Below are 12,830 nucleotides of genomic sequence, written 5' to 3' on the forward strand. Positions count from 1 at the left end.
CCCGGAGCCTGAAAGTGATTGTGTCAGCACCTATACGCTCCATCACACAGATCCTGGAGCCTGAAAGTGATTGTGTCAGCACCTATACGCTCCATCACACAGATCCCGGAGCCTGAAAGTGATTGTGTCAGCGCCCATACACTCCATCACACAGATCCCGGAGCCTGAAAGTGATTGTGTCAGCGCCCATACACTCCATCACACAGATGCCAGAGTCTGAAAGCGACTGTTTCAGCACCTATACGCTCCATCACACAGACCACGGAGCCTGAAAGTGATTGTGTCAGCGACCATACACTCCATCACACAGACCCTGAAAGTGATTGTCTCAGCGCCCATACACTCCATCACACAGACCCTGAAAGTGATTGTCTCAGCACCCATACACTCCATCACACAGAGTCTGAAAGTGATTGTGTCAGCGCCCATACACTCCATCACACAGACCCTGAAAGTGATTGTCTCAGCACCCATACACTCCATCACACAGAGTCTGAAAGTGATTGTGACAGCGCCCATACACTCCATCACAAACCCTGAAAGTGATTGTCTCAGCGCCCATACACTCCATCACACAGAGTCTGAAAGTGATTGTGTCAGCGCCCATACACTCCATCACACCGAGTCTGAAAGTGATTGTCTCAGCGCCCATACACTCCATCACACAGATCCCGGAGCCTGAAAGTGATTGTGTCAGCGCCCATACACTCCATCACACAGATGCCAGAGTCTGAAAGCGACTGTTTTAGCACCCATACACTCCATCACACAGACCCTGAAAGTGATTGTCTCAGCGCCCATACACTCCATCACACAGAGTCTGAAAGTGATTGTCTCAGCACCCATACACTCCACCACACAGACCCTGAAAGTGATTGTCTCAGCGCCCATACACTCCATCACACAGAGTCTGAAAGTGATTGTGTCAGCGCCCATACACTCCATTACACAGATGCCAGAGTTTGAAAGTGATTGTCTCAGCGCCCATACACTCCATCACACAGAGTCTGAAAGTGATTGTCTCAGCGCCCATACACTCCATCACACAGAGTCTGAAAGTGATTGTCTCAGCGCCCATACACTCCATCACACAGTCTGAAAGTGATTGTGTCAGCGCCCATACACTCCATCACACAGTCTGAAAGTGATTGTCTCAGCGCCCATACACTCCATCACACAGAGTCTGAAAGTGATTGTGTCAGCGCCCATACACTCCATTACACAGATGCCAGAGTCTGAAAGTGATTGTCTCAGCGCCCATACACTCCATCACACAGAGTCTGAAAGTGATTGTCTCAGCACCCATACACTCCATCACACAGACCCTGAAAGTGATTGTCTCAGCGTCCATACACTCCATCACACAAAGTCTGAAAGTGATTGTGTCAGCGCCCATACACTCCATCACACAGACCACGGAGCCTGAAAGTGATTGTCTCAGTGCCCATACACTCCATCACACAGACCCTGAAAGTGATTGTCTCAGCGCCCATACACTCCATCACACAAAGTCTGAAAGTGATTGTGTCAGCGCCCATACACTCCATCACAGAGAGTCTGAAAGTGATTGTCTCAGCACCCATACACTCCATCACAGAGAGTCTGAAAGTGATTGTCTCAGCACCCATACACTCCATCACACAGACCCTGAAAGTGATTGTCTCAGCGCCCATACACTCCATCACACAGAGTCTGAAAGTGATTGTGTCAGCGCCCATACACTCCATCACACCTAGTCTGAAAGTGATTGTCTCAGCGCCCATACACTCCATCACACAGATCCCGGAGCCTGAAAGTGATTGTGTCAGCGCCCATACACTCCATCACACAGATGCCAGAGTCTGAAAGCGACTGTTTTAGCACCCATACACTCCATCACACAGACCCTGAAAGTGATTGTCTCAGCGCCCATACACTCCATCACACAGAGTCTGAAAGTGATTGTCTCAGCACCCATACACTCCACCACACAGACCCTGAAAGTGATTGTCTCAGCGCCCATACACTCCATCACACAGAGTCTGAAAGTGATTGTGTCAGCGCTCATACACTCCATTACACAGATGCCAGAGTTTGAAAGTGATTGTCTCAGCACCCATACACTCCATCACACAGACCCTGAAAGTGATTGTCTCAGCGCCCATACACTCCATCACACAGTCTGAAAGTGATTGTGTCAGCGCCCATACACTCCATCACACAGTCTGAAAGTGATTGTCTCAGCGCCCATACACTCCATCACACAGAGTCTGAAAGTGATTGTGTCAGCGCCCATACACTCCATTACACAGATGCCAGAGTCTGAAAGTGATTGTCTCAGCGCCCATACACTCCATCACACAGAGTCTGAAAGTGATTGTCTCAGCGCCCATACACTCCATCACACAGAGTCTGAAAGTGATTGTCTCAGCGCCCATACACTCCATCACACAGACCACGGAGCCTGAAAGCGATTGTCTCAACGCCCATACACTCCATCACACAGAGACTGAAAGTGATTGTCTCAGCGCGTATATACGCCATCGCACAGACGGCAGAGCCTAAGAGTGATTGTCTCAGTGCCCATACACTCCATCACACAGAGTCTGAAAGTGATTGTCTCATCGTGTATATATGCCATCGCACAGACAGCAGAGCCTGGGAGTGATTGTCTCAGCGTCCCCCTGGTTGTTTTGATTTCCTATCACATTGCAAGAAAACATACTGGTGGGTTAACGGGCTTGAAAACAAATAGTATTTGGCTGGGTTGTACAGAGCTGTACTGGAACAGTTCTCCATAACATTGGCGCAATATAGATAAAAGTTAATAAACGCTTCAAATTGCCCTCATAGCTAATGCATCAGTGGCAAAGACCGATCCCTTTACAACATACAGTAGCAGTCCACCTCATCCATCCCGCGATGCCTATTTATTGTGGCATTGATGGCACTAGTGTGCCCGCAAATGGGAAGCATGCCCTCGACCAATAGTGCAGCATGACATGAAGCGTATGCCCAGGTCACAGATGAGGCTGGCTATAACTATAGTCTAAGTCAGAGGTTCACAAACTTTCTTGACCGGGGTGCCCTAAAATATCAGCATATCTTCATGGCACCCCTAGCCAAACAGTTTCTTATGGATAAATAAAGAAATAAAGTGAATTGTGCTTAACCGTCACCCTCAGGCTCAGTTATGTGGTGGAGAACATAGCTGGGGTTCTAATTGTCCATACGTTTTATGATTGGCAGCCACCAGCACTGGTTTCGCCTATCACTTTGAGCATAAATAATTTGTTTTGGTCGTGGACCCCCAACCTGAGGCACCCTTGCAAACATCCCGAGGCACCTCAGGGTGCCTAGGCAAACAGTTTGGGAACCACTGGTCTAAGTCAAGATGACCACTTTAAGGTCTACAGTGTTCACCAAGTGAATGTAGGATAGATGCATGCCTATTCAATTCTATGGGAGAGAATTGAATAGGTAAAGCACCGCTTAGCACAATTGCCCAGCGCACAGCATCGCGGGTGTAACGCGATGTGTGCGGAGCGATCGTGCTTAAGCCCGTCGCTCATCACGGAGAACAGGTCTGTGCGTGGTTTTAGTTTCTGAAGAATATATTACAGTACTTGTGTATTATAGCGGCGCCCATCGCATCATATACCATAAGGCATATGATGGTATGCGATGCGATATCACGCGATGTTGTACAATGGCATACAATTTTAAAATTGTATGCCATTTGTATATGGCATAGAATGCCATACAATGCGATGGGATGCGATTATAAATTGTATGAGCACCCTAATGGGTGCTTACAATGTTAAATGCACCCCCACGTCACCCCCCACTATAAACGTGAACCCGAAGCGTGGCGAGCGCAGCGAGCCCGTGAGGGGCGGCGGTACGCGTCCTATGACCTTTTCATACCCCCACTATCCACGTCGGCGTGGAGTTGATTTTATATAGTGTGGCGAGCGCAGCGAGCCCGAAGCATGGCGAGCACACGCGCATAACTTCACAGGTATACGCGTCCGCTCGCCACGCTTCGGGCTCAGTGGCTCGCCACACTATATAAAATCAACTCCACACTGACGTGGATAGTGGGGGTATGAAAAGGTCGTAGGACGTGTACCGCCGCCCCTCGCGGGCTTGATGCGCTCGCCACGCTTCGGGTTCACGTTTATAGTGGGGGGTGGCGTGGGGGTGCATTTTACATTGTAAGCACCCATTAGGGTGCTTAAAATCACCCATTAGGGTGCTTGTACAATTTTAATAGAATAGTCGTGTAAAATCGCGTCGCATCATATGCCATACAACCGATGGCATGCGATGCGACGCGATTTTACACGACTATTCGATTAAAATTTTACAAGCACCCTAATGGGTGATTTTAAGCACCCTAATGGGTGCTTACAATGTAAAATGCACCCCCACGCCACCCCCCACTATAAACGTGAACCCGAAGCGTGGCGAGCGCATCAAGCCCGCGAGGGGCGGCGGTACGCGTCCTACGACCTTTTCATACCCCCACTATCCACGTCAGTGTGGAGTTGAAAACATCGCACGACCAACATCGGGGGCGCCGCTATAATACACAAGTACCTATGTTACTTTGTTTTACATTGAATAAACTCCAAGCACTCTGTGTGTTTTGTATCAACGTACCAACTATAGGCCCATGTGATATGCCATACTTCTTCAGGGTCTTTATGATCTCCGCATCCGTCATATTTCTGTATTTATGCATGTTTGACAATATCTGAAAATGAAAGAAAGATTAGTAAACATGCATTATATTGTACAGACTATAGTCACACACATGTAGTAGACTACATATTGGTGATTGAAGTGAACCTATTATTATTATTATTATTGTTTAACATGCCTACTACAAAAGCATTCTAGACAATGATGGGTACTCTTACTCCAGGTGAGGGTTATGGAACAGCGCTCCAAATAAAGGTTTGAACAAGGAGCACCTACAGATAGTCAAAGGCAATCTATTCTATTTTGGAAATGTTTAGAGATTAATGTAAATAATATGCTTATTAAAGGGAAATGCATGTTTTGAGTGTTAATAAACTTGCATGTACAGCTTACAACCTATATCTTCTCCAAGTGCCCATCTCCTAATCAATCCTGTTCATGTATGATGATTACCTCTCTTTATAATTGTATGGCCTAACAAGCATGGATAAACTAGTTTTTTCCAGAAATCATTAGAGCCAGTACTGTAAGCTGGATACACTCTAAGCAATATATTACGATCCTGTTAGTGGGTGTGTAGATCTGATATGTCTTTGAACAATGAAGTTCACAAACATAGCGCCGATAAAGATATATCGGCATATCCGGCAGTGTGTACGGGCAGTCCATCCCTGCACGTCACAGCAGGTCAGGCAAATTTAAATGTCCAGCCAGCTGGGTGTCCTGACCGATATATTAAGCGATTGAACGGTAATTGTGTGTACTTACCTGAATCAGCTGATCTGTCGGCGTGACGACGGGCTCAGAGTCAAATCATGACTGTGTGTACCCAGCCTGAGTTGCCATTTCCAGGCACAAAGTTACAATATATTTGGCAATTAGAATGGCCAGCTCTAAAGCATGTGCCGTCTGCTACAAAAACCCCCCCCTTTTAATGGGTATGGATCATAGGATAGACTTGTTAGGTCTACAAGCATTAGGTCAACCACTGAAGGTCGACATGCATGAAGTATTTTTAGGTAAAACAAGAGCAGTTGAATTATGTGGACATGCATGAAGGTCAACATGCTTGACAGGGTTATTAGGGCGACACAAGCATTAGGTCTATATAAGGAAGGTCGACAGTCAAAAGTCCGACGTGGGGTTTCTCGCTTCTTTTGTTTCCCCCGAATGTCAACGCAGTCGATATGGACACTAAATAAGTGCACTGCTTCCGCTTGCATGGTGCTTCATGCACACAATGTTTTTTTCCCACCACGGCCAAAAAGGATGAAAAACACATGTCGACATTTTGTCTGTTGACCTAATGCTTGTGTCAACCTAGTGTTCCTGTCCACCTAATCCATGTCGACCTTCAGTGGCTGACCTAATGCTTGTCGACCTTGTGACCGTACCCCCCTTTCATAATGCTGCCTGATTTCTGCAATTGCTTTGCACCTGGCGATTATTGGTCACACTTCAATTCGTATCCAGATGTTTTCCCATTATAAAGTATACAACTCGCAGTAATACTGTAATAATAGACCAGGTTCTGACTGTCGAATTTGACAGAACCATGCACAGATCATTGAGATCTGTGCATGGTTCTAGCCTAAAAAATGTATAAAAGTTCAAATAAAATGGCGTGGAGTCCCCCCTTCTGAGCATAACCAGCCCTGGGCTCATTGAGCCAAAAATACGGGGGACAAAAAGCATAGGGGGTCCCCCGTATTTCTGAAACCAGCCCCGGATTCTTGGACTGGTCGGGGGATCCCCAGTTTTTTTGTCACCCGTATTTTTGGAACCAGGACCAGTCCAAGAGTCCGGGGCTGGTTTCAGAAATACGGAGACCCTAGCTTTTGTCCCCTGTATTTTTGGAACCAGGACCGGTCCAATAGTTTGGGGCTGGTTTCAGAAATACGGTGGACCCCTACGCTTTTTGTCCCCCGTAATTTTGGAACCAGGTCCGGCTCAATGAGCCAGGGGCTGGTTATGCTTAGGAGGGGGACATGAAAGTGTGCGCTGATTTTTTTTCTTTTACTAAATAGCGCACACTTTAATGTCTACAAAAAAAAAAACATTATCATTACTAAAAAAATCGCACATTTTCATTACTAAAAATCACACTAAAAGGTGCGTACACACGGGGGTGATTATTGCACGCTGAGCGACCATATTGCCAGTGATGGGGGTGTGCACCGGCAATAAATCGCTGAGTGCGCGCTCCCGTTTTCAGCCCCTGAATGGTCGCTGGTCGGAGGAGCATGCTTCCACTGCCTCTTCTCCCAGCAGTGTTAAATTTTCATCTGCGACCATCTCTGGTCGCAGATGAAAACGGGACAGTGAGCAATATATTGCCAGCGATCATATTGCCCAGTGTGTACACATGCGAATTCTGACTTTGTCTAAAAAAATAAATCGCACCCTATTGCATTTGCAAGTTTTTTTTAAAAAATGTGCGATTTAATGCGATTTTAAAACATGACTGATTTAGAGATGCACCTAAACCTATTTTTTAAGCATTTGAGTCATTCTCAATCGCACTGCGTATGCCCCACATTGGTATTGCAACAACGGTCGAATTGTGGAATTAAGTAATTAACAATGACCCGGGTTGAAAGAAGGGTGACCCAGCATTTGCATTGCAAGGTATAAGGGGCACTATTATGTGGTATAACATGAATCAGGGGCACTACTATGTGGTGTACTGTAAATAGGATTGTGCTATTGTGTGGCGTAATTTGAATAGGGGGTACTATTAGGTGAGTACACCCCTTCCTTGTAAGACCACTACACCTTTATAAACTACTGGAGGTAGGGCAAAAATTTAGTTTGCAAGGGGTGCCAAAAACCCTGGCACTGACTTAATAAGCAGTTCCACCACCTCTTCAAGACCACTTTAAGCCCTATTAGGAAACGCGCAGCGGCACAGAAATCATCTCAGGTAAGAGGACTGTCGGCCATCACCGACATGGGAATGACGACATTCTTCTCTGTACAGCACAGCGGAATATGTCTGAGCTGTATAGGTCACCTGAATACAGAACATGTGCAGCAATAACAGAAGTGAGGAAGGAGTGATGCAGGCACCTGACAGCTGCTGTGCAGATACAGAGACAGGGTGTCAGACACTGTCCCGCAGAGCATCACGGTAGCTGTAGTCTCACTGCAACAGAGCCCTGGCTGTATAGCACACTACAGTATAACCCATGACCACCACTCACACTCACTGAGTATACACTAATACTGTAATAACCTGCTTGGGTCAGCTCATTATCACCCACACTGATTCCTGCTGCTGTACTACAATGCCTGGCCGGGTGATGGTGGTCACCACTACTACCACTGACCAAAATGGGCGGCAAAGCGCTCGCGCCCGAACGGCCGCGCCCCTCCTACCCGCCCGACAACATTAGGCTCCTGGCCAATAGGAGGGCAGAGGGTTGTTGTTGTTGTCGGACGCTGCGACCCGCTCTGCTCTTCTCACCTCGCTCACGCTGCTCGGGTGTGACGGGGCAGTGCAGCACCAGCTCCGCGCCGTGTGTGTGTACTAGTAGTATCCGAGGGTGGAAGCGGGAGGGAGGCTGGCAGAGGGCGGGGCTATAGGAGCGGGCCAGACAGAGAGGCATGCAGGGGGCGGGGTTATAGGAGCAGACGAGAGAGGCTGGCAAGTGGCGGTGCTATCGGAGCAGGAGAAAGGGACTGTCAGGAGGCGGGGCTATAGGAGCAGCCGGAATGGCTGGCAGAGGGCGGTGCTTTAAGAGAGGGGCTGGCAGGGGGCGGTGCTATAGGAGCGTCCAGGGACGGTGATATAAGATGGGGCAGACACTGGGTCGGCGCTCTAGGAGAGAGGGACTGATAGGAGGCGGGGCTACAGGAGGGGCCTCAGTGGACAACGCCGGGCCGCCCGCTATAGTCGCCGGAGTAACAGCCCACTCTAGTCTCTCAGGCCGGCGCTGAGGGAGTGGCAGGTACGTCCCGAGCACACCGACCTCTCCCTGTTTTCTGGCTGCATTATTATTATTGCACATTATGGATACAAACTGGCAAAGACATGTAACCAGCAGAGTGGGCGCTTCCGTTGCTGGTAATTGCGTGCTGCACGACAATCTATGTATAACATTGCCAGGAGTCTACTCGTGTAGTGATTTTAAAGCAGGAGGAACTGTATTATGGGCCAGCAATGTATGTCAGCCATGTGCTTGCCACAGTACTCAGGAGACCGCTTTTAAAATTACAGTACAGCTTTCCCTGCGTACAATCGGGCATAAAGTAAAGTTTCTCATCCACTGGTAAGATATGGCCCTGTTTCCAACTATTGTGACTCATCAGCTGATAAATCGTGTGAAAACTGCTATATTGTACAGTATGTGCCTAACCTCCGATTCCAATCCATAGCGCGAGATTCACCAAACTGAAAATGCCATAAACACCCAGTTTTTGGGTTTTTTACCGCATTTCCATATGCAGCAAAGCCCCACTGCCGGGGCTGCGGGGGGTTACGCCAGTTCAAGATGGCGTAACCCCATGGAAGCCTATGGGCTTCACTTTGCATGCCCCGCGGGCGCCCAGATTCTGAGAGTCATGGTTGTCGCAAGGATTTTCTGGGTCACAAACTATGAGGTCATTCTGGTTGATTCGCAAAGCTTGATTTCGCAGCTTTGCGAGTCAACTAAATGTTGCATGCACGCCAATTTTGCATAAACATCTATTTGCAGCTTACATGCAGGGCAGAAATCATTCGATGGTCATAGACCATCGAATGATTTCTAAAGCGCTCGCAAATCGCTCTCTGGTAACTTGCGGCGGCCTTGTACTGGAAGATGTCGGGCAGCTGACATCCGGTGACATCTGCAGTCCGGCACCCGCGTCATGGCCGAATTACTATGAGAACGCCCAGCATTTTCAATGGAAGGCCAATAAAATGCTGGGCATTTCCATGGGTGCATCCTGTGCCCAGCGCCCCATGCCCCCCCACCCGCACTGCTCCTTTCGAACAGGCTGGTGACTATATGAGTCGCCACATCCGTTCTCAAACGGAGCCCCTGTGCGAACACGCAGGGTAGCGAACTAACCAAAATGACCTATGTATTGTATACAAAAGGATCACATATGATGTATCGCATACAGTCCAGCTGCCCGGGAGTTGGTGAGGATCACATGCAATACCTTGCAGTAGTGCCTTGATGGCTAACCTTGACACTCCAGATGTTTTTAAACTACACATCCCAGCATGCTCTGCTTCAGTTTTGCTTTTTTGGCCATGCAAACTATTCATTTAGTTGGTGCCTTGAAAGAGAGACCTATTGGTCTTGAAACGCGTGGCGAGGAGGAAACAGGGTGGATCACGACAGACCTATACCGGGTGAAAGCCTTCAGGGACGCCTGCATTTGCCACACTTGCTTTGTTGTCTACACTTGTGTTGTGGACCAACACACTCGGTGAGAGTCTGCTGTGCTACACCCACATTGTTATGTTATATTTTTAATAAAAACGGTATTATACTGTACCAGTTTTCTTTCATATATTTACTGGACAAGCTTTAAACCTTCACGGTGACATTACCGTCCCTTAAGGATATGCGATATGTCTACCCTAAAAAAGTAGACTACCTTAACGGGTACGAGTCCAGGTAAAACCAAATCCTGGAAAAGTGTTTCTTATTTGTGTTCTCAATTGTATTGCACTATTTTGTGTTTTTCTTCGTTCTTTTGGGTAAAACTCATACCCCATTCACACCAGAAATGCAGGGACAAACCCGGGAATTCAGTTCCCGGGACAAGCAGGGACATTCCCGGGTTTGGACCCATTCACACCAGAAATGTCCCTGCATTTTCTGGTGTGGGAAGGAGGCCGGGAGGAGGCGGGATGGCGGCAGAGGTGGGTAGAATACTCACCCCGGTTGCAGGCCAGGAATCCACACAGGCGGCGGCGCAAATGACGGGACAGGCTGCGGATGAAGATGACGCAGCTCTCCGGCGTCCTCACTGCCGCCGGAGAACTGCGTCATCATCATCCACCGGCTGTCTCGTCATTTGCGCCCGCCGCCTGCGTTGATTCCCGTCCAGACAGCACACCGAGGACACTGCAACCCGGGTAAGTATAACCTGTACCTTTCACACCAGCCAGGTCCCCGGGTAGAACCCGGGAACAACCCTGGTACCTAGCCGGGTTGAAATTTGCCCAGGATTTTGTCCCGGGAACCTTTCACACCGGCGCTAGTACCGGGTTGTTCCCGGAGTCAACCCGGGAATTTAGGCTGGTGTGAATGGGGTATCAGAGAATCAGGAAAAGAGAGAAATTGTCTGCGCCCAGGAACAGTCAGCATTAGAAGTAATGCCTTTTTTTAATTTATTTTTTAAGATTGAGTCATTTTTATTGGTTTTGCAAAAAAAAGCAACAGTAGTGCTACAGAAGATGCATATAACAAATATGGCATATCCGTAACTATATACATACAGCAAAAATTGAAGAGTATTCATATACAATCACGTACATAGGTATAAAGGAACCCATACACGCTCCGTTGTGTCCGGCTCCGTTCTGTACTATGCGATGCGCGCTCCCGCGCATCACATAGTACGGTACAAAAAGTATGTGCTGCACATACTTTTTGTACTAGCTACACATCGCATCGGATTGCATTGCATGCACAAGGCATGTGATGCGATGTGTACTATTTAAGTCCCGAACGGATCCGTTAAACGGACCTTCTATGGGGACCTTAAGGAGGATATATAAGGCGAATATCGACCCTCCAGAACAAAGATAAGTGCACAAATACCCTGAGGTGCCATCCGGGTTCCTGCGAACAGTAAAGTGGAAGGCGGTGCAAACATAAAGTCTTGTCTCATGAATAGACCTTAATCGCCATCAAATTGCAAAACAAAACAGTCATTGGTCGAAAGCACTACTGTCCGAAATAAAATAACCCCTATCTACCCTACAAAATCTAGACCTACCTAAATCTCAAAAAGAGAAAAAAAAAACAGAAAAACCCACTAGCACAAAGCCCAAAGCAAACTTCCCACATAACCCCCCACCCTGTACAACCCACCCCAAACTAAGGCGTACTTGGATCCCATTAACCATACTCTAAACAAACTCTCCCCCCTCCCCTAGTTCCAGGATATTGAAACAAGCATATGGCAGGGGCAATGGACTCAGACCCTAAGCGTAGGTGGATCGAAACCCATGTTGTCAGTGCAGTAGTGTGTGGGGAAGCCTCTGGGAGGAGCTAGGAAGCGTGCAATTCATATTTCTGTGATACTGATGAGCATTTCATTTATAATCAGATTAACTTGTGCAAACCAACATATGCTCCTTTTAGAAAGCATGCATCTTGTCTGTGCTCGGCCTATGGTGCTGTGCACATAGAAGATGGCTTCTGGTTGGCACAAAGGGCCTGATTCAGACTTGTTCGCGAGTATGCATGTATACGCTGCCTGGACGAACACATCCCCTCGCATGTGACCAAATGGGAGATAAATCACTGACCATCTAATGATTTTTCAGGGTGGGGTGCTTAAATCAGCCACCAGCTCTGAGCAGGCATCGCTACACCTGTGTTGTCAGGAAAACACCCAGCAGTTTTATGGAGCATGCCAATAAAACGCTGGGGGTTCCCCTGCCCACCCCTCCCTTCCCGGAGCGAATGTCTAGGCGAGTGTGAAACTCACCAAAGCCGTTTGCTCCTGTGGTCTGCATATGTGCTTAATCGTGCATGCGCAAACCCCGAACATCAGGGAGCGGGCCGAATTCGGACCCCAGGGCCGGATTAACAATGGGCCTTATGGAGCTACAGCTCCAGGCCCACTCTCCAAATATTGTAGCTGAGGGCCAGGGCTTTCCAACGAGCCCAGCCCCGTGTTGCTAGTCCCACGGGAACCGGAGATACCGCCAGGCAAAGCTGGAACGTTTTCCCCATAGGATAACATGGGACCCGCTAATTCCGACCCCACCCGGTTCCAACAGCTGCCAGTTCCACCTCCGGCATCACAGAAGCTTGAGGTTCATCTCAAATCGCTGGGCCTTCAATCTGATACCAGGCTGGCCCATATGGGTTCATTGGTTCTAGAGATATTGCGGGTAAACCAATTTTTTTCATTTCTGAAATGTAATTTCATGGCTGTTCATGTTGTTCGAGGGTAGATTTCTCTGGAAC

General features: G+C 48.1%; 1 protein-coding gene across 5 annotated transcripts in view; it reads right to left on the reverse strand.

The window, feature by feature from the left end:
- Positions 1-8,587, reverse strand: part of EMD (emerin) — a 42,412-nt gene extending 33,825 nt beyond the window's left edge. Inside the window, exons 1-2 of one of the 5 annotated variants that reach the window (XM_083158886.1) lie at positions 8,153-8,587; positions 4,645-4,738 (exon numbers count right to left, since the gene is read on the reverse strand). In XM_083158886.1, coding sequence (XP_083015012.1) covers positions 4,645-4,726 — 82 coding nt within the window. In that variant the 5' untranslated portion in view covers positions 4,727-4,738; positions 8,153-8,587. Of the gene's footprint in view, positions 1-4,644; positions 4,739-7,921 lie in introns of all 5 variants that reach the window. The other 4 variants (XM_083158882.1, XM_083158884.1, XM_083158883.1 and 1 more) reach the window with 4 other exon arrangements.
- Positions 8,588-12,830: the final 4,243 nt, after the last annotated feature.

The sequence above is a fragment of the Crinia signifera genome, chromosome 9, assembly GCF_055691185.1.
Source record: "Crinia signifera chromosome 9, ASM5569118v1, whole genome shotgun sequence".
Taxonomy (NCBI): domain Eukaryota; kingdom Metazoa; phylum Chordata; class Amphibia; order Anura; family Myobatrachidae; genus Crinia; species Crinia signifera.